Below are 22,800 nucleotides of genomic sequence, written 5' to 3'. Positions count from 1 at the left end.
AGCTTTTAAATTATATATGCACGTATACAGGTGTGTGGTCTTGTTTGTTTTTGTTTTTTTAACTACACAAAACCGAAAACAAACTCGCACCGCTCGCTGGCGGTGCCACCAGTTGGCGGCCGGCCTCCTCAGCAGTCTCTGGCCAGAGCTCCGCCCGCTGCGGTCCGGAAGCTCGGCCTCCGCCGGGGTCGCGGGGAAAACCCGGAACGGACCATTGAGTCGAGCCGGAGCTGCGGCGCGTGCGCGGAAGGCGCAGAAGGCGCGAGCTCCCGGGCGGTCTCCCAGGCGCGGACTGGCGCCCGCGCGCGCCCCGGAGGCCCGCGAGGTGCCCGCCCGGGTGCGGGATGGCGGCCAGCCTGTGGATGGGAGACGTGAGTGAGGACGGCCGCCCCGGCTCCGAGAAGAAGGAATCTCGGTGTCCCGAGGGAGGAGGATATAGGGGGAGGGGACCTCAGATCCCGACATGGTGGAAGTGAACTAGAGGAGGGTTCCCTTTGGTGACACAGAACCGGTTCCAGCGTCAGAGTGAAGCGGCTAAGTCCGGGGGGAGGGGGGAGCGGTCCTGGGGCCCCTCCTGGGTACCTGGAAGGGAAAGGGAGGTTCTTTGGGGGAACAAGGGGCGGGACCCAAGGTTTGAAGCTTGGTTCTAGGCCTGCAGTGATGGGGCTCCTGACTCCTCGGGCAGGTTTGAAGTGAAGGAGTCAGGAGTTGAGACCTACGTCTGCAGAGGAGGGCCCCGTGCCCTGCATCAGCCTGCGGCTTGCAGGTAGGGGCCCTGTGCCCCGGGATGGGCAGCTGGACGCGGGCCTGAGCAGCGTCGCTCTTGTTTTTATGTAGCTGGAACCATACATGGATGAGAACTTCATTTCTAGAGCCTTTGCCACCATGGGGGAGACCGTGATGAGCGTCAAAATAATCCGAAACCGCCTTACTGGGTACTTCTCTCTTCATCTTCCTAATTCTGCAACTGTCATTCAGGGGAATGTAGACATCACAGAAAGGGCTCATCACCACCTCTGATAGTAGTTTACAATGTTATAAAAACTAACATTTGGGGGCATATTGAGTGGAAGTATAGCATATTGTTTAAGAATAGGATGCTGAAGCCAGACTGGGTTTGAAAACTATTTCTGCCATGTGACCTTGAATATGTACTTGTTTACCTTGTCTCATTCACAAGATAATGAAATTGGGTGTGAAATATGAGAGTAATATTAGAATTTACCTCATAGGTGAGGACTAAATTAGTTAATTGATATTTCACATTTAGAACAATGTGTGGCTTATGGTATAAACTCAGTAAGTATGGATGGATTATGACTTGCTACATAATAAAGATTTTCATTCATTATCCGTTTAAAATCACAAATACCTCTGAGCTGAGTACTTTTATAAAAGTAACAAGATCAATAATTGTGTTAAAGTGACATAGCTTTTTTATTTTTTGCATGTAGTACTGGGGGTGGAACCCAGGGCCTCTGGTATGTTAGGCAAGCTCTCTACCACTGAACTACACTCCCAGCCCCTAATGCAACTATTAAATGACAAACTAGGGCTCAAATACAAGTCTGTCCTCAAAACTCTTGAGTGTCCCTTAACTCTTTTTTTCCCCCCTTTTTTCTTTTACTCTCTCTCTCTCTTTTTGTTGTTTTTATTATACTGAGAATTGAACTCAGGGTCTCATACATGCTAGGCAAGCACTGAGATACATCCCCAGCTCTTTTTTATTATATTTTGATACAGGATCTTGCTAAATTGATGAGATTGGCCTTGAACTTGCAATCTTCCTGCTACAGCCTCCTGAATACCTGGGATCACAAGCATGTGCCACCTTACCAGTTGTCTCTTAATTCTTATGCTAGTCATTAAAAATATACATTTAGCCAGGCACAGTAATCCCAGTGACTTTAGATGCTGAAGCAAGAGGTTCACAAGTTCAAACCCAGCTTCAGCAACTTAGCAAGGCCCTGTCTCGAAAATAAAAAGGGCTGGGGATGTGGCTTAGTAGTAAAGCATTTCTGGGTTCAAACCCGTCCCCCCCCCCAAAAAAAAAAAAAAAAAAAAAAACCAAAACACCCATGTATATATACATATACACACACATATATATATTTATTTATTTATAGAGCTACTACTATAGGGCTGGGGCTATAGCTCAGTTGATAGAGTGCCTGCCTCCTATGCTCAAGGCCCTGGGTTCATTCTCCAGCATGGCCAAAAACAAACCAAAAAAATTTATTGCCACAAGCTACAGTGGCACATGCCTATGATCCCAGTAACTGGGGAGGCTGAGGCAGGAGGATCAGAAATTCAAGGGCCTCTGCAATTCAGCAAGACCCTGTCTCAAAATAAAAGGATTGGGGATATACCTCAGAGGTAGAAAGTTCCTGGGTTCGATCCCCAGTACTACAAAACAAAACATTACCCAAGGACACATATTCTGACTGGGAGATCATGCTGGCCTGAACATTTCTGTTCCTGATTTTATAAACAGAAAACCCCAGATAATCAGCTACTGGTATGAAAGTTCATTCTGTAACACTTTCTGCTTTTTAAAAAATTTTCATAGATCCTCACATTTTAGCCTTTGTTTGCCATAAGATTTGAAACTATCTTTTCTTACCAGTAATTGCTAAACTGTTACTTATGGTGGTACCTGTGGACACATTTTATTTATATCCTGCCTCACTTGACAAAGGTTTTGAAATGGCTTAGAAAAATACTGTGTAATAAATAAATGTAAATTTTTAAAATGAAGACCAGAAAAAATAAGGTAAAAATGTAACACCCAAGTAAAAACAATATGCAATAAAGCATAGTGCCGCTGCAGTAGCACAGGCCTTAAATCCAAGAATTCTAAGGCAGAGGGGAAGTTCAAGGCCAGCCATAGCAATTTAACAAGGCCCTCAGCAACATAGTGAGACTCTAAGATGAAAATTTAAAGGGCTGGGGATGTGGCTCAGTAGTTAAGTGCCTCTGGGTTAAATTGTTAAATCCTTAGTGCAAAAAAAAAAAAGAGAGAGAGAGAGAGAGAGAGATCTTCCCCTAAGACCTGGCAAGTCCTGACCTACTTATTTCCCCAAGAGAAAGGATGACATGTATATTTTTATTACAAAAAAATAGACGTTGGGGCTAGGCTGGGACTCAGCAGTAGCTCACTTGCCTGGAATATGTGAGGCACTGGGTTTGTTTCTCAACACCACATATAAATAAATAAAATAAAAGTCTACCAATAAAAAAAAAAAAAAAAGACCTTGAGCTGGGTGCAGTGGTGCACACCTGTAATTCCAGCAGCTTGGGAGTCTGAGGCAGGAGGATCTAGAGTTCAAAGCCAGCCTCAGCAATGTGCTAAACAACTCATCAAGACCCTGTCTCTAAATAAAATACAAAATAGAGCTAGGGATATGGCTCAGTGGTGGAGTGCTCCTGAGTTCAACCCACCCCCCCAAAAAAGACCTTGAAAAAGAATGTTCAGAGGAGCTATGTGACAACAGCCAAAAACTGAAAATAGCCCAGGTGTCCATGAAAAAAGAAAAGTATGTATCAGAGCATTCATAGTGATTGCCTTTGAATGGCTGGGTTATTGGTGGTTTTATTTTCTTTGTACTTTTTTTTGGAAGGTGTGGGTACCGGGAATTGAACTAAGGGGCACTCAACCACTGAACCACATCCCCAGCCCAATTTTTGTATTTTCTTAGAGATAGGGTCTCACTGAATTGCTTAGCGTTTTGCTGTTGTTGAGGCTGGTTTTGAACTCTCAATCCTCCTATCTCAGTCTCCCCGAGCTGCTGAAATTACAGGATACACCACCATGCCAGCCAGGCAAGCACTCTTTCTTTTTTGTGCCAGGGATTAAACCCATGGGCACTTAACCATTCCTGAGCCACATCCCCAGCTGTTTTTCATTTTTTTATTTTTATTTTTTAAATTTGTTCTAGTTAGTTATACATGACTCATTTTAAAATTTTGTTTAATTTTTTAACTATTTTTTTTCAGTTGGTGATTGACCTTTTTTATGGGTACCAGGATTGAATTTAGGGGCACGTGACCACTAAGCCACATCCCTAGCCCTATTTTGTATTTTATTTAGAAACAGGGTCTTACTGAGTTGCTTAGGGCCTCGAAGTTGCTGAGGCTGACTTTGAACCCCCCATCCTCCTGCCTCAGCTTCTGAGCCGCTGGGATTACAGGCATGTGTCTCTGCACCCTGCTCCATAATGGACTTTTTTTTTATTTATTTTTAATTATTCTTTTTTAATATTTATTTTTTTAGTTGTAGTTGGACACAATACCTTTATTTTATTTATTTACTTTTATGTGGTACTGAGAATCCAACCCAGGGCCTTGCACATGCTAGGCAAGCACTCTACTGAGCCACAACCCCAGTCCTGACCTTTTATTCATTTATTTATATGCTGTGCTGAGAATCGAACCCAGTGACTCAAACATGTGAGACAAGCACTCTTCCACTGAACCCTAGCCCCAACTCTTTTTTAATTTTTTATTAGAGACAGGGTCTCCCTGAGTTGCTTAGAGCCTCACAAAATTGCTGAGATTGGCTTTGAACTCTCCATCCTCCTGCTTCAGGCTCCTGAGCCAGTGGGATTACACTGTGCCTGGCCAAACACTCTTTAATTTTACTGTTTTTTTCGTGTTTTTGTTTTGTTTTGTGACACTTTACCATTGAGCTACATCCCCAGCACTTTTTATTCTATATTCCAAGACAGGATCTAGCTAAATTGCTGAGGCTGGCCTTGAACTTCTGATTCTCCTTCCTGAGAATTACTAGTCACTGGGATTGCAGGCATGTACCACTGCATCTGGCCCTTTAACATTACTTTTTTTGTTGTTTGTTTAAGTACTGGGAATTGAATTCAGAGACACTCAACCTACATCCCCAGCCCTATTTTTTATTTAAAGTCAGGGTCTCACTAAGTTGCTAAGCGCCTCACAGTTGCTAAAGCTGGCTATGAACTCATGCTCCTCCTGACTCAGCTTCCCAGGCCGCCAGGTTAACATCACCTTTTTAAGGAAGTAAGGGTAGTTTTCTCATACCATGTTCTACATTTTGGATTCATTTACTTATGTAGTAATTTACCAGTTCTATCTCTAATATTTTTTGCAAACTAGATGTTAAATCTAAAGCTTGATTGAATTACATTAAATATTTTTGGCAAGAGTACTTTACCAATGATATAGTATATAAATAAATCTTTACCCAGTGAGTCTGGGACTCTCCAGATTAGCCATCCTTATATTTAGGTTTGTAAGTTATTTCCTAACTGGAATATTGTGAACAACAGAAACTGTGGGTTCTGCCAGGCACAGTGGTGCATGTCTGTAATCCTAGCAGCTGGGGAGGCTGAAGCAGGAGGATCTCAATTTCAAAACCAGCTTCAGTAAAAAGTGAGGCTGTAAGCAACTCAGTGAGACCCTATCTCTAATTTAAATACAAAATAGGGCTGGAGATGTGGCTCAGTGGTTGAGTGCCCCTGAGTTTAATCCCCGATACCCAGAAAAAAAAACAAAACAAAAAACTTGAGGGCTGGAGATGTGGCTCAAGCGGTAGCATGCTCGCCTGGCATGCGGGCAGCCTGGGTTCGATCCTCAGGACCCCATACAAAAAATAAATAAATAAATAAAGATGTTGGGTCTGCCGAAAAATAAAAAATAAATAATTCTCTCTCTCTTTAAAAAAAAAAAAAAAAAAAAAAACTTGAGTTCTGATTAGAAAATCATTTCTCTTTTCCTTCAGGCTAAGACTCATGGATTTCTTGAACCCATTAAGTCCAAAGTTTTCAATTCTGTGACTATTTCAATGAAATTGACCTACATGCATTAAAATATGTCAGAATTCATAATATAGAGATTATTATGTGTTATTATATTGTTATATTGTTAATCATTGTATTCTGATTATTAAACAACTATTTATGTAATATATATAAAAAATAAGGTGTTTTTGTTTTGTTTTGTTTTTTGGTGGTGCTGGGGATTGAACTCAGGGCCTTATGCATGCAAGGCAAGCACTCTACCAATTGAGCTATATTCCAGCCCCTAATATTTAAGTTTTTATAGGTGTTCCACTTCTGCACAATGTAATAAAATGGGTTAACCATTCTCTCTCTCTGCTTTCTTTCCAGGATCCCAGCTGGCTACTGCTTTGTAGAATTTGCAGATTTGGCCACAGCTGAGAAGTGTTTGCATAAAATTAATGGGAAACCCCTTCCAGGAGCCACACCTGTAAGGACATTTAGATAATGATAATGTTGCCATTTTCATTGTCATTAATTACCACCATCTATTGAAGCCCTACTGTATACTTACCTCATTTTATTTAATCCCACAACAACCCTGTGTAGCAGGCATTGTTATCTTTGACATAAGAGGAAACTGAAGCTCAGGGAAGTAAATAACATACCCAGGGCAACACAGGTAGTGAGTGCAGAGCCAGGATTCAGACTGAAGATTGGTTGCTTCCAAAACCTTTGCCCTTTCCACTCTGCATCACTGCCTCCTATGACAGAAGACTTGAAACTCTAGGTCTTTTGCCTGACTGAGAAACTAGAATAGGCTGGCAGCAGCAGGAACCCATTTCAAGAGAGTTGCATTCTGCTCTTCCCACAGTTACTTAGCTTACAGCTGCTGCACCAGCTGCCACACCTGGGCTCATAGAACCATGGAGCTGGCAGTGCCCTTAACGGTCATCCGTGCAACCCCCTCATTTTATACAGGAGAAAAGGCTGAGGCTTAGAGAGGGGGAGATGTTTTGGCCAAGGTAATTTATTTAAGTTTTTTTCAAATATTGTTTGACTGTTGAAACACCTTTCTTTTGTTTTAGTTTGCTTGTTTTTAAATTTCTAGGCAAAACGTTTTAAACTGAACTATGCCACTTATGGGAAACAACCAGATAATAGGTAAGTACAGAGCAATCCCAATGTAGCTTCAAGGCCTACCACAGGGGTGAGATGTGGCAATGTGCCAATGATTGCCAGAAGGAGGATGGGGAACCAAATTTGGCTGCCTGCACTTTGCCCGCTCCTGAGGGAAGACACACTTCCACTTCCCATTGGTGGACCTTCCTAGGGTGCATCTTGTCACAGCCATGTCTTTTCCCTGCAGTGGTAGAACACTTGCCTAACATGCTGAAGGCCCTGGGTTTGATCCAGGAGGCAGGGGGTTTTTCTGTATCTGGTCCCTCCCCAGTCTTTTACTTTGTTATTGTCCACATTATTGAGGTTTATTCAGTAAGAATCCACCTGTGATAGCAACATAAATTGATTGGCATTTCAGGTTGCTATTTTAAAGTTTTATTTTATTTTTTATTTTAGCTTTCCTTTTTTTTTTTTTTTTTTTTTAGAGAGAGAGAGAGAGAGAATTTCAATATTTATTTTCAGTTTTCAGCCGGACACAACATCTTTGTTTGTATGTGGTGCTGAGGATCAAACCCAGGCCGCACGAATGCCAGGCAAGCGTACTACGCTTGAGCCACATCCCCAACCCCATATTTTAAAGTTTTAAAACAATGTATTAAAAGCTTTAAAAAGCTTTGTACCCATTGACCCTGTATTCCTGCTTTTCACAGTTTATCCAAGAGTGTGTGCAAAGAGTAGCCTTGAAAGTGTTCATTGTGCTGGATACAATGGTGCATGCCTATAATCCCAGCAGTTTGGGAGGCTGAGGCAGGAGGATCACAGGTTCAAAGCCAGCCTCAGCAACTTAAAAAGGCCTTGTCCCTAAATAAAATATTAAAAGAGGGGCTGGGGATGTGGCTCAAGTAGCGCACTTGCCTGGCATGCTGGCAGCCCGGGTTCAATCCTCAGCACCACATACAAACAAAGATGCTGTGTCTGCCGAAAACTAAAAAATAAATACTAAAATTCTCAAAAAAAAAAAAATTAAAAGAGGGGTTGGGGTTGTAGTTCAGTGGTAGAGCACTTGCCTAGCACATGTGAGGCACTGGGTTCAATCCTCAGCACCACATAAAAATAAATAAGCTATTTATATGTACATACATATATGTATATATGTATATGTATGTATATTAAAAGGGGCTGGGGATGGGGCTAATTGATTAAGTGCCCCTGGGTTCAATCCCCATTACCAAAACAAAGTCATGTTGCGGAATATTGATTTTATCAAGAGATTGTCAGTACATGCAGTTTTGTTGTTGTTGTTGTTGTTTTCTTGGTACTGGGGATTGAACCAGGGGCACTTGACCACTGAGCCATATCCCAGCCCTGTTTTGTATTTTATTTAGAGACAGGGTCTACTGAGTTGCTAAGAACCTTGCCATTGCTGAGGCTGGCTTTGAACTCACAATCCTCCTTCCTTAGCCTCCCGAGCCACTGGGATTATCAGTGTGCACCACTGTGACCAGCACAGTTTTTGGTAATTTTTTTTTTTTGTTTTGTTTTTAGAGGTAGAGTCTCATCATGTTTTCCAGGCTGGCCTCAAACTTCTGGGCTCATGTAATCTCCTGTCTCAGCTTTCTGAGTTCCTTGGGATATAAGTGCATATCATTGCACTTTGTTGTTAGTGATATGTCAAAACTAAATGGGTAGAAACAAAACAGGATAGGCTCTGTGTGGTGGTACGTGCCTATAAACCCAGCAACTCAGGAGGCTGAAGCAGGAAGATTGCAAGTTTGAAGCCAGCCTCAGCAATTTATGATCCCTGAAGCAATTTAGCAAGACCCTATCTCAAAATAAAATGGGCTGGAGACAGTCACAGTTGCAAATTCCTGTAATCTCACAAAGGAGGATCACAAGTTCAAAGGCAGTCCCAGCAACTTAGCCTAGACCCTATATCAAAATAAAAAGAATGGGGATGTGGCTCAGTGGTTAAGCACCCTTGGGTTCAATCACCAATACGCAGGAGGAAAAAAAAAAAAGAGTACTGGGGATATAGCTCAGTAGTAAAGCACACTTGGGTTTAATGCCAGTACAAAAAAAGAGAAGCCATAGAAAAAAGAATAGTATGTATCAGAGCATTCATAGTGATTGCCTTTGAATGGCTGGGTTATTGGTGACTTTATTTTCTTTGTACTTTTTTTATGGGGGTGTGGGTACCGGGGATTGAACTCAGGGGCACTCAACCACTGAGCCACATCCCCAGCCCTATTTTTGTATTTTATTTAAAGACAGGGTCTCACCGAGTTGTTTAGCACCTCGCTTTTGCTGAGGCTGTCCTTGAACTTGTGATCCTCCTGCCTCAGCCTCCCAAGTCATTGGGATTACAGGTGTGCACCATAGAGTGACCCTCAATCCCCACCCCCCACAGTAGCTTGGATTACAAGTATGTACCACTACCCCCTGGCTTCTATTCCTTAACATTTGATTTAAAAATGTGGAATGTACACAGAATGTCCAGTTTCTTTCAAAAAATTTTCTCTTTTTAGTTTTTCAGAGATGTACCTCTGACCTGTTACTCCATCTATATGTATATAATACTTGAAAACTTGAAAGTAGACAGGCCTGTGTAGTAATAGAGGAATTCAAGGCAGGGGGCTGTTTCCCTAATTCTTCTGCCAGAACTGTAATGAAAAAGATTAGAACCTGGGTAAGCCTAGAATGCATGAGACCCTGGGTTTGTTCCCCAGTCCTGGGGAAGGTGGGTGGGGACATTGTTAAGTCCACCCATCAGATGTGTTTCCTAAGAGGCCCTGAAGAAGTTTATCAGGAATGTGCCAAAAGAGCTCTGCAAAGCAGGGCTTTTACTCTTTATCACTGATTCTTGTTCTCTCCTCAGCCCTGAATACTCCCTCTTTGTGGGGGACCTAACCCCAGATGTGGATGATGGCATGCTGTATGAATTCTTCGTCAAAGTATACCCCTCCTGTCGGGGAGGCAAGGTGGTTTTGGACCAGACAGGCGTGTCTAAGTAAGGCCTTATCTGTAACTGATTCTGTTTTGAAATTCTCCTCTGGGGCAAGTGTTAGCATGTGGCTTCAGAGCAGAGGCTCTGGAGCCAAATTGGTTTGAATCCTAGCTCCAATACTGGCGAGGGAGTATGAAGTAAAAAGCAAGCCTCTCTGCCCCTATTTTCTTGTCTGTAAAGTACTGCTAATAGTATCTCTTATAGAACTATTATAAGGATAACTAATAAAGGATATAAGTAAGTCATATAGGAAATGCTCTATGAATGTTTGCTGTTGTATTTATTATTTTTACTGAGCCTTTCAGTGTAGTTAGAAGTTTTCACTTCAGAAAGTGAAAAACAGCCAGGTGCAGTGGTACATGCCTGTAATCCTGGCAACGAAGGAGACTGAGGCAGGAGGATCACAAGTTAAAAGCCAGCCTTAGCAACTGAGAGAGGCCCTAAGCAACTCAGCAAATCTGTTTCTAAATAAAAAATAAAAAGGGCTGGGGGTGTGATTCAGTGGTAAAGCACCCCAGGGTTAATCTCTAGTAACCCCCCCAAAAAATAATTAATTAATTAATTTTAAAATGTAAAAAATGAATAGAAAGGGAAAAACTTCAAGAAAGGTTTTTGTTTGTTTGTTTGTTTGTTTGTTTGTTTTTAATGGCAGTGGTGCATATATGAGGCAAGCACTCACCACTGAGCCACACCCCAGCCCAAACAGGCTTATTGTTGATTAGCATAGTACTTACAAGCACAGGCTTTGGAAGTCTGACACATGTGGATTTGAATTATGCTTCTACTGTGTATAACTTTGGCTACCTCTTCAGTAAAATGGTGGATACTATCTTATGTGATTGTTGGACAGTTTGATGAGATTACTTAGGGAAAATACTCAGTACAGTGCCTGGGAAATAATTAGTGATCAATAAATGTTACCTATTTCTAGTTCATTCCCCAACAAGAACGTGAGCTCAGGAGAGCAGAAACCAAGTCTCTGTGACTGCTGCATCCACACAATACCAAACATACAAAGACTCTGGAAATATTTGTGGAGTGGACTTCTTCAACTGTTATTATTACTGCTACTACTATAATTATAGTGATAATAATTTATTATTTTCCAGTAGATTAGGAAGGATGCTCTTAACTGGGAAGGAGTCCCACAGGTGAAGGTATTAAGAATGGTCAACTGAAATTCCTGCAGATTTCAAGGTTGTCCAGTGCTTGAATCTGGAACTATTCTGTGGATACCTCCACTACTGGGACTTGTCCTTTCCCAGATTGATGGATTCTTTCTTCCTTCTTAGCCTCTTTTCTTTTCCTCAATCCTGCCTGCCTCTAACTCTTCCCTCTTTTCTATGCCTCCGTTCTTAAAACTTCATCACATTTGTGACCTAAAGAGTGTATTGGGTTTTTTTCCCCCTGCAGGGGTTATGGTTTTGTGAAATTCACAGATGAACTGGAACAGAAACGAGCCCTGACGGAGTGCCAGGGAGCAGTAGGACTGGGGTCTAAACCTGTGCGACTGAGTGTGGCAATCCCTAAAGCGTGAGTTCGGTAGGGAGGGCGGAGGGCCCTAGACTCATCCCACCCACATTCCTTATCTGTTTGCTGACAGTCAGGTATGGGACTCCCGCTTGGACGGGAGGCTGCAAGAAGGCTGACTTTAAGTCATGATTACCAAACATCTGCCTTTGGGCAGGCGGGTGCTGGGTATTAGAGATGTACTACTATAACCTCAACCCTTCAGAGGTTGAAGACAGGTATAACTGGGGGAGGTAGATATATTCAGATGTTTCTGGTAGCAATACTGTAAAAGCTGGCTATACTTGTCCAATGTTCCTTTTCTTCGCTCAGTGGTGCTGCTATTGAGAATTTATGAGAATTGAGCAGAAGGAAAAAAGTTGCTTCCAGTGTGAGCTATATTTATGTTAATGAAACCTTTAAACCTCCTATGAATGTTCCTTGCTGTGGATATGGCTAAGAATGAATTCTAAACCCCTTATAGAATATTATATATGTCACTATTAGATTTGTCATGGTAGGTAGAAAACCTTTCTGCCTTTTCTAGGTAGAAAATCCTTTCCTAACAAGTCCCAGAAGTTTTTTTGTTTGTTTGTTGGTACTAGGGATTGAACTCAGGGACACTCAGTCACTGAGCCACATCCCCAGCCCTATTGTGTATTTTATTTAGAGACAGGGTCTCTCACTGAGTTGTTTAGTGCCTTGCTTTTTGCTGAGGTTTGCTTGGATCCTCCTGCCTCAACCTCCTGAGAGACTGGGATTATAGCCTTGCACCACTGCCCAGCTCAAGGAGATTTCTTGAGCAGATGTAAGACAGCCTTTCTCTGAGTAGCATCTTTCACTATTTAACCAAGGTAATGATTCTCAACTGGGGGCAGTTTTGCCCCTAAAGGGATATTGGCAACATATACAGATACTTTGGTTACCTCAATTAGAATGGCATCTAGTGTGTAGCAGCTAGGATTGCTGCTGAACGTCTTACAATAACTGTGTGTTATTATTATTTTATTTTTTATTTTTTTGGTAGGGATTGAACTGAGTTGCTTAAGGCCTTGCTAAGTTGCTGAGGCTGGCTTTATTTATTTATTTTTTAAAATATTTATTTTTCAATTTTAGTTGAACACAATATCTTTATTTTATTTATTTATTTTTATGTTGTGCTGAGGATCCAACGCAGGGCCCCGCACATGCTAGGTGAGCACTCTACCTCAGCCCCTGAGGCTGGCTTTAACTAACTTGTGATTCTTTTGCCTCAGTCTCCAAAACTGCTGGGAATAACTGTTTTTTTAAAGTGATTTGGGAATTCTTTGTGTTTTAACTATGTTTAATACATTGAATGATACCAGGTATGGTGGCACATGCCTGTAATCCCATTTGTTTGGAAGGCTGACACAGGAGGATCGCAAGTTCAAAGGCAAGCTCAGCAACTCAGCGAGGCCTTAAGCTACTCAATGAGACCCTGTCTCTAAGTAAAATATTTTTTAAAAGAGGCTGGGGAATGTGGCTCAGTAGTAAAGCACCTCTGGATTCAATCCCTGGTACCTCGACCCCCCGAAAAAATAATAATACATTAAATGAAGATCAACCTTGAGTGATTTCTTTTTTTTTTTTTTTTTAGTTGTAGATGGACACAATATCTTTATTTATTTTTATGTGGTGCTGAGGATCAAACCCAGGGCCTCACATGTGCGAGGCAGGCGTTCTACCACTGAGCTACAGCCCCAGCCCCAACCTGAGTGATTTCCCCAGGGTGCTCTATGTAGTTATATCCCTAATCCCCCCCACCACCCGTTTTTTTTTTTCTTTTGAGGCAGGGTCTTACTAAGTTTCTTATGGTCTTCCTATCTTGGCCTCCCAAATAGCTGGAATTGAAGGCATGTGCCACCACACCAGCTAGCAAAAATTTTTTTTTTTTTAAAGAAGGATATAGAAATGTGTATCTTCTTTTAGTAAGTCACTTTTTTTTTTTTTTAAGAGAGAGAGAGAGAATTTTAATATTTATTTTTTAGTTTTTGGCGGACACAAACATCTTTGCTTGTATGTGGTACTGAGGATCGAACCCGGGCCATACGCATGCCAGGCGAGCATGCTACTGCTTGAGCCACATCCCCAGCCCCTAGCAAAATTTTTTTTTTTTTTTTTTAAGAAATTTTAATATTTATTTATTTTTTAGTTCTCGGCGGACACAACATCTTTGTTTGTATGTGGTGCTGAGGATCGAACCTGGGCCGCATGCATGCCAGGCGAGCACGCTACCACTTGAGCCACATCCCCAGCTCCCTAGCAAAATTTTTAAAAGAGAAAAATTTCCTCGTAATTACATTATTCCAAAATTACTATAATTTCAGCCAGGTGTGGTAGTCCATTCCTGTAATACCAGTGACCTGGGAATCTCAGACAGGAAGGTCAGAAGTCTGTCAGGATCAGTCTGGGCTACTTAGTGAAACCCTGTCTCAAAATGTAAAATAAAGGCGGTGGAACACACCTGTTATCCCTGCAATTCAGGAGGCTGAGGCAGAAGGATCACAAGTTCAAAGCCAGCCTCAGCAACTTAGCGAGGTCCTAAAAAACTTAGCAAGACCCTCCCTCAAAATAAAAAGAGCTGGGAATGTGGCCTAGTCATTAAGCACCCCAGATTTAATCCTCAGTACCAAAAAAAGAGGGCTACGGGATGGAGTTGTGGCTGAGCTCAACACCATATAAAAATAAATAAATAAACGAAATAAAGATATTGTATCACAAAAAAAATTTTAAATTACTATAAAACTTCTTTATATGATTTTTACAAGACTCAGTTTACATAGCATAGATTTTCTTTTTTTTCCTTTTTTGGCGGTGCTCTGACCCAGGGCCTCACACATGCTAGGTAAGCATCCCACTACTGAGCCACATACCCAGCCCCTTAATTTTTTTATTTTGAGAAAGGATATCACTAAATTACACAGACTGACCTTAAACTTGTTATTCTCCTGAGTACTGGGATTACAGGTATGTGCTACTACATCTAGCTCAACCCTTCATTTTTTAAATTATAAGAGCGATGCAGGTATAATGGTGAAAAAAAAAAGTGTTCATTGGGTTTGTTTTCCAGTTTACTTAGTACCTACACTTTTTCATATGGTTGTAAAATCATCATTGTATATTTATGTGGTGGGCTGTGCTGGGTATTGAACCTAGAACCCCATATTGCTAAGTACACTCTATATTGAATAACCCCAGACAATAATGTTTTTTTGTTTGTTTGTTTGTTTTGTTTTGTTTTTGAGAGAGGGAGAATATCTTTTTTTGTAGATGGACACAACACAATGCCTTTATTTATTTATTTTTTTATGTGGTGCTGAAAATCGAACCTGGGTCCCGCCTGTGCTGGTGAGCGTTCTACCGCTGAGCCACAGTCCCAGCCAACAATAGTGTTTTTTTTTTTTTTTTAAAGAAGGAATTGGCTTGATCTTTATTTATTTTTTTTAAAACTTTTTAAGAGAGAGAGAGAGAGAATTTTTTTTTTTAATATTTATTTTTTAGTTATTGGCGGACACAACATCTTTGTTTGTATGTGGTGCTGAGGATCGAACCCGGGCCGCACGCATGCCAGACGAGCATTGTGCTACCGCTTGAGCCACATCCCCAGCCCGCTTGATCTTTATAATGGTACTATAAAGAAGTTTTTTTTTTTTTCTTTTTTTTTTTTTTTTTTGAAGAGAGAGAATTTTTAATATTTATTTTCGGTGGACACAACATCCCTGTTTGTAGGTGGTGCTGAAGATTGAACCCGGGCTGCATGCATGCCAGGCGAGCGCGCTACCACTTGAGCCATATTCCCAGCCCCAACAATAATGTTTTAAAATAAAATGCAGGATAGAGTTGGGGATATAGCTCAGTGGTAGAGTGCTTGTCCTGCATGTAGGAGACCCTGAGTTCCATCCCTATCACTACAAATATAAATAAATAATTAAACTTCAGGATATGTTTCCCCTTACCTCCCAGGACTGGTAATTGAACCCAGGGTCTTGGACATGGTAGACAAGCGCTTTACCACTGAATTACATCCCCCCCCTTTTTTTTTTGTTTTCTTCGACAGGGTCTCACTAAGTTGCCCGGCCTCCCAAGTAGCTGGGATTACAGGCATACACCTCTACACCAGATTTTGAATATTCTTTCATGGTACATTCTGTCCAGGAATTCTTCTGATGTATACCAGTTTGATATCTTATCATTTGTTCAGTTAATATTTACGGAGTCCCTGCAACTACATAGGTCCAGTCCTAGACTTTGGAGATATAGCTATAAACAGGGCAAACAAAGAAGTTTTAATCTGTTCTATCTATTACTTGTTTGATATTGTTGTCAGTGATTGGTACCTGCCTAAGGGGAGGTGCCCTAAAACCCTGGGAATGAGGGTGACCAGAGTTCTTTTTGAGAATTGATTATAACAGCTGTTATGTAAAGAAACAGAACAGAAATGTCTTAATTGTCTGATGAAGACAAAATCAGATCCAGGCTAGGGAGCCTGTACCTTCAGTTTCCTTAACAAGTCAGAAGAGTGGCAGATATCCTTGAAATCATGAAAGGGGAATCAGAGATGAATAGCAGGAGTGTCTAACCTAATGCTGGGCAGGGAGCAGGAGTCCGCCAGTATACTTCATTGAACCATGTCTCTAGAGGGGAATTGCTTCAGGCTAGGTCTCAAGCAGTCAGACGTGGAGTCCACCTGACACCTCTGGCTAAGTCCTGCTGACCAAGCAGACATTGAACTCGAAAGGACTAGCATTTGTAGTTCCTATAATAGGGATTTATTTGTATAGTTTCATTCAGCTTCTGCTTATGGCTTGGTTAACCATCTAGCTTGACTATAGAGAGCAAATGAGGACATCCATTCTATGGAACCCTTATAATCTCCTTACAAACCAACCAGTGGCATGATGTGGTTAGCTTCTGTCTCCTTCATGTTTGTTGGCACTTATAAGACACTCTGGGGCTGGAGTTGTAGCTCAGTGGTAGTGAACTTGCCTCCCAAGTGTGAGGCACCAGGCTCGATCCTGGCACCACATAAAAGCAAATGTATTGAGTCCATATACAATTTAAAATTTAAAAAAAAAAAAAAAAAAAAAAGCAAAAGACACTCTGGAGCCCTTCAGAGAACAATGAATGGAAACATTGCCATATTCTGAGCTTGAGTTATGTTGTTGTGATTCTTCTCATCTAGGATCACTGGTAAGAACCCGGACCTCTTTCATGTGCCTGTTCACATATGGTTTATATGTCACTGCAGGCAATAGAGTCTTTGTGGTCTTAGCATTCTGACTTTGGTTACTAGCAACTATGGCTACTATGTACTGAGAAGGAAAAAGCTTTACACCATCAGTGGGCTTCAGCCCTGATTGATGAATGCAAGATGTAGAAGACAAGTTGTTGTGAGCTTGTCAGAGCAGGTGCTGTTTGTAATGGTGTAACATTAGAAGTGTAACTCTTTTTAAAGAGTTAAATGTGGCTCCAGACATAGCCTTCAGAAATCACTCAGCTTTTTAGAGATTTGATAATCATCTGTATAATGGGAATAATAAATAACAGCTCCACTTTAGGGCCGTGCAAGACTTAAATTAGGTGACCATAGATGAACAATGATTATTACAAAACCAGAGTAACTACTTAAATAGATGGCTCAGTATCTGTGGGATGTAGCTCACTGCAGAGCTCATGCTTAGCATATGCAAAGCCTTGAATTTGATCCCCAGCACACACACGCATACACACACACACAAACAAAAAAAAGATCACCCTAATGAACCATAGTGAAAAGATTACTGGAATACTGTTTGTTTTGTTTTGGTGTTTCATGGGAAATGTGGTGGCACATACCTATAATCCCAGTGGCTCAGGAGATTGAGGCAAGAGGATCTCCAGCTCAGAGCCAACCTCAACAACTTAATGAGGCCCTAAACAACTAATGAGACCCTGTCTTAAAATTTAAAAAAAAAAAAAAACAACTCTGTAGTTTGAAATACTTCTTAGATCATCCTAAATCCAGATTCTCTAGCCATGTTTACCTGACTTTTGTAGCTGGCAGAAATAATAATACTACTACTAATAATAATAACAACCTCCCAATATCTTGAGAAGGGAGAGAAAAATTGGTCCTGACTTTGATAAGAGAGACAAACCTAACCATTAGGAACTATCTTAAGTCATGAGTTCTGGAGACAGACTGCCTGAATTTGAATCTCTTAGGAGCTGTGTGACTATGGACCAATTATTTAATCTCTATACTCAGTTCCTAATCTGTAAAGTAGGAATAACGTTATACTAATTGCGCAGGGTTATTGTGAGGATTAAATGAGTTAATCTGCATAAAGAATTTAAAACAGTCCCTGGTCACATAAGAAATGTTACATAAACGTCTGCTTATATTTGTTTTTATTTCTTCATTTAAGGAGCCGTGTAAAGCCAGTGGAATATAGCCAGATGTATAGTTACAGCTATAACCAGTATTACCAACAGTACCAGAACTACTATGCCCAGTGGGGCTATGACCAGAACACAGGCAGCTACAGCTACAGTTACCCCCAATATGGCTACACCCAGAGCACCATGCAGGTAACTGATTTGGTAAAGCAGCCACTCTTGGGTTACTTTTCTCCTCTAGAAATGGGTCAATCTCCAGGATGGGATTAGTAACGGGGCTTAGGCTTCACAAAAAGTGGGAAAGCTAAAGTGACCCAATTCTTATTAAAAACAAGCCACCATGCCCACAGGTTAGGATTTCATCATGTTCATCTCTTCCCTCTCTGGTCTCTTGACAGACATATGAAGAAGTTGGAGATGATGCATTGGAAGGTAAGAAAGAGTTTATTCACTCATTCCTCTGTCAAGGGTTATCATGTGATTGCTTTATGGTTGGCCCTCTGCTAGATTCTGAGGAATGCAAGGTAAAGTCTGCCCTGGAGGAATTTACGTTCTTCTGAGAAAGCCAGACACATACATGATAATGGCAAAGTGTGAAGCCAGAGGTGTGAGTGCAGATCCCTTGGAAAATGTCCACACAATTTGGTAGTTCTTCAAATAGTCACAAAGTTGTGCATCACTACTACTAGTTCCAGAACATTTTCTCATCCCTAAAAGAAACCCTGCAACCATTAGCAGTTACTCTGTATACCCCTCTTCCAGCCCCTGAAAACCCTCGTATACTTTTTGTCTGGACTTTCTTTGGGGCGAGATTACTAGGGGTTGAACTAGGAGTGCTATACCACTGAGCCGCATCCCAACCCTTTTTATTATTTATCTTTTTTCGAGCAGGATTTTGCTAAATTTGTTAGGGCCTAACTTGCTGAAGCTAGCCTTGGATTTACAATCCTCCTGCCTCAACCTTGCGAGTGGCTGGGATTAGAGGTATGCACCACCACACCAAGCTTCTAGGAGTTTTAAATAAATAGAATCATATGTAATATATGATCCCTTTTGAATTAGCATCTTTCATTTAGCATATTGTTTTCAAGGGTCATTTGCATTGTAGTCTTTCAGTACTTCATTTCTTTGGGGACCAAACAATATTCCATGCATTTTGTTTAGCCATTCATCAATTGATAGACATTTGGGTTGTTTTCACCTGGGGCTATTATGAGTAGTGCTATTATAAATATTCATGGATGAGCTTCGGTGTGAATAAAGACAAGTTTTCATTTATTTACTTATTTTTAGTTGTATATGGATTCAATGCCTTTATTTGTTTTTATGTGGTATTAGGATGGAACCCAGTGCCACACACTTGCAAGGCAAGTGCTCTACCACTGAGCTACAACTCCAGCCAAGTTTTCATTTCTTTTAGGTACATATCTAGTAGATTATTTGGTGAACTGTTTAACCAGTTATTTTGCCAAACTTCCATATTACCTGCCACGTTTTACATTCCTTCCAACACATTTGACATTCCAATTTCCCCACATCCTCATTGGCACTTGGTCTTTTTCATTCTAAGTACCTGGGTTTGCAGGGTATCTCATTGTTGTTTTTTTTTTTTTAAGATTTTTTAAATACATTTATTTTATTTATTTATTTTTATGTGGTGCTGAGGATTGAACCCAGGGCCTCGCACCTACAAGGCGAGCGCTCTACCACTGAGCCACAACCCCAGCCCATCATTGTGGTTTTGATTTGCTGATTACTAATAGTGTTGATCATCTTTTCATATGCTTTTATTGGTCATTTGTTTATCTTTGGAAAAATGTCTACTTAGCCTTTGCCCATTTTTTAATTGGTTTGTCTTTATTGTTGAGTTACTAGAGTTAGAGTCTTATTCTGGATAGTATTCTCTTGTCACATGTATGACTTGCAAATATTTTCCCCCATTTCATAGGTTATTTTTTCACTTCATTGACAGTCTTTTTTTTCCCCCACAGTATTGGGAATCAAACTCAGGGGTACTCTACCACTGAGGTACATCAGCCCTTTTTTGGCAGGGTGCAGGTACTCCCTAAATTGCTGAGGTTGGCTGGCCTCAAACCTGCAATCCTGCTGCCTCAGCTTTCCAAGTAATGGGGATTATAGCATGCATCTTGACCATAATTCTTTTTTTTTAATTTTTGTTGTTGTTGTTGTTGTAGATGGACAGCATATCTCTATTTTGTTTATTTTTATGTGGTGCTGAGGATCAAACCCAGTGCCTCATATATACAAGGCAAGCACTCTGCCACTAAGCTATGGCCCCAGCCCTTAGACCATAATTCTTTTATCAGACATTTGTCAGTTCATTGAGGTGGCACTTTGGACACAGCAACTGTGTGTGTGGTGCTGGGGATCAGACCCCAGGCTTTTGCACATTGTGAGACAAGCACATAACTACTGAGCTATACCCTTGGCCCAACTAAGTGTTGTTGTTGTTTTGAGGTGGGTACCGGGGATTGAATTCTACCACTGAGCCACATCTCCAGCACCCCCCCCTTTTTTTTTAGTTGTAGTTGGACACAATACCTTTATTTCATTTATTTTTTATGTGGTGCTGATCCTCATACATGCTAGGTATGTATGAGCCACAATTCCAGCCCTCCCCAACCCTATTTTAGAAACAGGGTCTGAGTTGCTTAATACCTCACTGTTGCTGAGGCTGGCTTTGAACGGGCAATCCTCCTGCCTCTCAGCCTCCCCAGCCACTGGGATTACAGGCATGTGCCACTGGGCCTGGCCAACTCAGTGATTTTTTTAAAATATTTATTTATTTTTAATATTTTTGGGTTGAGGCACAACCCCAACCCAAAATTAGTGATTTTGACGAGATTTTTCAAGCCCAAATTTGAAATGAGGACCAGACGAGAAAATCCAGGGCATATGATTACTAGGTATAGGTGTATCTTTTTTTTTTTTTTAAGTATTTGCATTTATTTTTTTTAAATGTTTATTTTTTAGTTATAGTTGGACACAATGTCTTTATTTTACTTTATTTGGTGCTGAGGTTCGGACCCCGTGCCCCATGCATGCTAGGCAAGCGCTCTACCTCTGAGCCACAACCCCAGCCCCTAGGTGTAGCTTTTAATAAATAAGCAAGGAAAAACAAACCCCATTACAGGTATTATATTCTCTAAGAACATTGTCATTTTCATCCTGGCAATCTTGCCCCTCCAGGAGGCCTAGGGGTAGGAAACTGGGTCCAGATCCTTTGTGGGTTTTGTGCCTTAGTCTGCCCTGACCCTGTCCTTGCTTTTCCCCCCAGACCCCATGCCACAGCTGGATGTGACTGAGGCCAACAAGGAGTTCATGGAACAGAGTGAGGAGCTGTATGATGCACTGATGGACTGCCACTGGCAGCCCCTGGACACTGTGTCTTCAGAGATCCCTGCCATGATGTAACCAGGACAAAGGACAAGTCAAGATGGACTGACTTAAAAAAAAAAGTGAAAACATTTACTTTTGGAAATGATTTGTAAGATTTTAATGACTTTACTAAGATTATTACTACTTCTGCAACTCTGCTGCCTCTTACTTGGTAGTGAACTATGAGTGTGAAAAGCAAGAGACCAACTGTTCAACAAGGCTCAAATATTTTGTTGAACTAGTCATTTAAAGTAGTATGTTTACACTCAAACTCCTGGACAAAGGGCAGTTTGGGGTCAACAGGTGGATCATGAGATTCATTTACTAAACCCTGGTTTTTAAGCCATTCTCAGGCATCTAAATCCCTTGGTCAGAATTTGTGAGCTTCTGCTGTGTCAGCAGTATTCAAGGCTAGCAGGTAAGCTAGGAAAGACTTGACTCACTGAAGAGGAACTTGTTGGTAGAAGTGATCCCAGCTTCTCCAGAGCCAAGGCAGGATTGTAAATTCAAAACCAGTCTAAGCAAAATTGCTATATTAAAAAGAAATTAAGAGTGGGGGGCTCTGGGCTGGTGGCTCAGTGACAGAGTGGTCTCCTAGCACCACATAAACAAAAAAAATAATTTTAAAAATATATTGTAGTTGTAGATGGACACAATATTTTTATGTGGTGCTGGGACCGAACCCAGAGCCTCACACATGCAAGGCAACCACTTTACCACTGAGCTACAACCCCAGCCCTAAAAAATATTTGAAATAAAGCTGGGTGTGGAGCATACACCTGTAATTCCCAGAACTCGGGAGACTGAGGCAGGAGGATTAAAAGTTGGGAGACCAGCCTCAGCAAGTTTGAACTTGTCTCAAAGTTCAGGGGATATAGATCAGTGGCAAAGTGCCCCTTGATCTAATCCTGCCCTCCCCACCTCCCAAAATGCAGTGGCTGGGCCTAGAAAGCTAAAAATCTGAAACCTGCCCCAATAATTAGTGTTTCCAAGTAGCCTGAGCAAAGTATGTTAAGACATTACTAACTGGGCATGGTGGCACTCACCCATGATCCCATCAACTAGCTTAGTACGGGGCACGCACCTGTGATCTCATCAACTGAGGCCAGAAGATTAAGAGAATCTAATAAAGGAAGCCAGACACAGTGTTAATCCCAGTGGCTTGAGAGACTTAGACCAGCCACAGCCAAGCAATTCTATATAAAATACAATAGAGCTGGAGATGTGGCTTAGTGCCCCCTGGGTTCAGTCATTACAGTGTCATGTGTCCCAAGCTTCCCTTCCCATTTCTTGGCCTTAATTGCCTAAACTAAGTAGGTATTCTATATAGTGGTTCACAAGAGGTAATGTGATTAAAGTGACTTGGTGTGAGCCAAAATCCATGCCGGACTCTAACCCATCCCTTATCAAGTATATCCAGTACCAGACACTTCTGAAAGGTCTATGGTTTATAAAATCGCCATCTCTTCCAATTGATTTTATACCAGAGGAACTGGGGTGGTGTATGCAGTTGCTGCTTTAGGCAAAAACGATCTAAACAGTCTCAGGCCCAGCAAAAGAAAAAAAATGCAAATTAAAACAGTCAAAACATGAATCAATCTTTTATGAAGGGAT

General features: G+C 41.3%; 1 protein-coding gene across 2 annotated transcripts; it reads left to right on the top strand.

Moving 5' to 3' along the window:
- Positions 1 to 238: 238 nt before the first annotated feature.
- Trnau1ap (tRNA selenocysteine 1 associated protein 1) lies at positions 239 to 21,289 on the top strand. 2 transcript variants are annotated; one of them, XM_076860932.1, is made up of 9 exons: positions 239 to 371; positions 838 to 935; positions 6,144 to 6,243; positions 6,865 to 6,917; positions 9,751 to 9,882; positions 11,293 to 11,412; positions 17,817 to 17,979; positions 18,186 to 18,219; positions 21,086 to 21,289. In XM_076860932.1, the coding sequence occupies exons 1-9, from the start codon at positions 345 to 347 to the stop codon at positions 21,220 to 21,222; spliced, it is 864 nt and encodes a 287-aa protein (XP_076717047.1). In that variant the 5' UTR covers positions 239 to 344; the 3' UTR covers positions 21,223 to 21,289. The 2 variants fall into 2 exon arrangements, with proteins under 2 accessions (XP_076717047.1, XP_076717048.1); XM_076860933.1 differs by lacking the exon at positions 11,293 to 11,412.
- The last annotated feature ends 1,511 nt before the right edge of the window (positions 21,290 to 22,800 follow it).

This window comes from Callospermophilus lateralis, chromosome 7, assembly GCF_048772815.1.
Source record: "Callospermophilus lateralis isolate mCalLat2 chromosome 7, mCalLat2.hap1, whole genome shotgun sequence".
Lineage (NCBI taxonomy): Eukaryota > Metazoa > Chordata > Mammalia > Rodentia > Sciuridae > Callospermophilus > Callospermophilus lateralis.
This window is presented reverse-complemented; position numbering and strand designations above follow the sequence as displayed.

Coding starts and splice junctions, on each gene's coding strand:
- Trnau1ap (XM_076860932.1), top strand. CDS start 345: ATGGCGGCCAGCCTGTGGATGGGAGAC. Junction 6,244..6,864: donor CCCTTCCAGGAGCCACACCT/GTAAGGACATTT, acceptor TTAAATTTCTAG/GCAAAACGTTTTAAACTGAA. Junction 9,883..11,292: donor GACCAGACAGGCGTGTCTAA/GTAAGGCCTTAT, acceptor TTCCCCCTGCAG/GGGTTATGGTTTTGTGAAAT.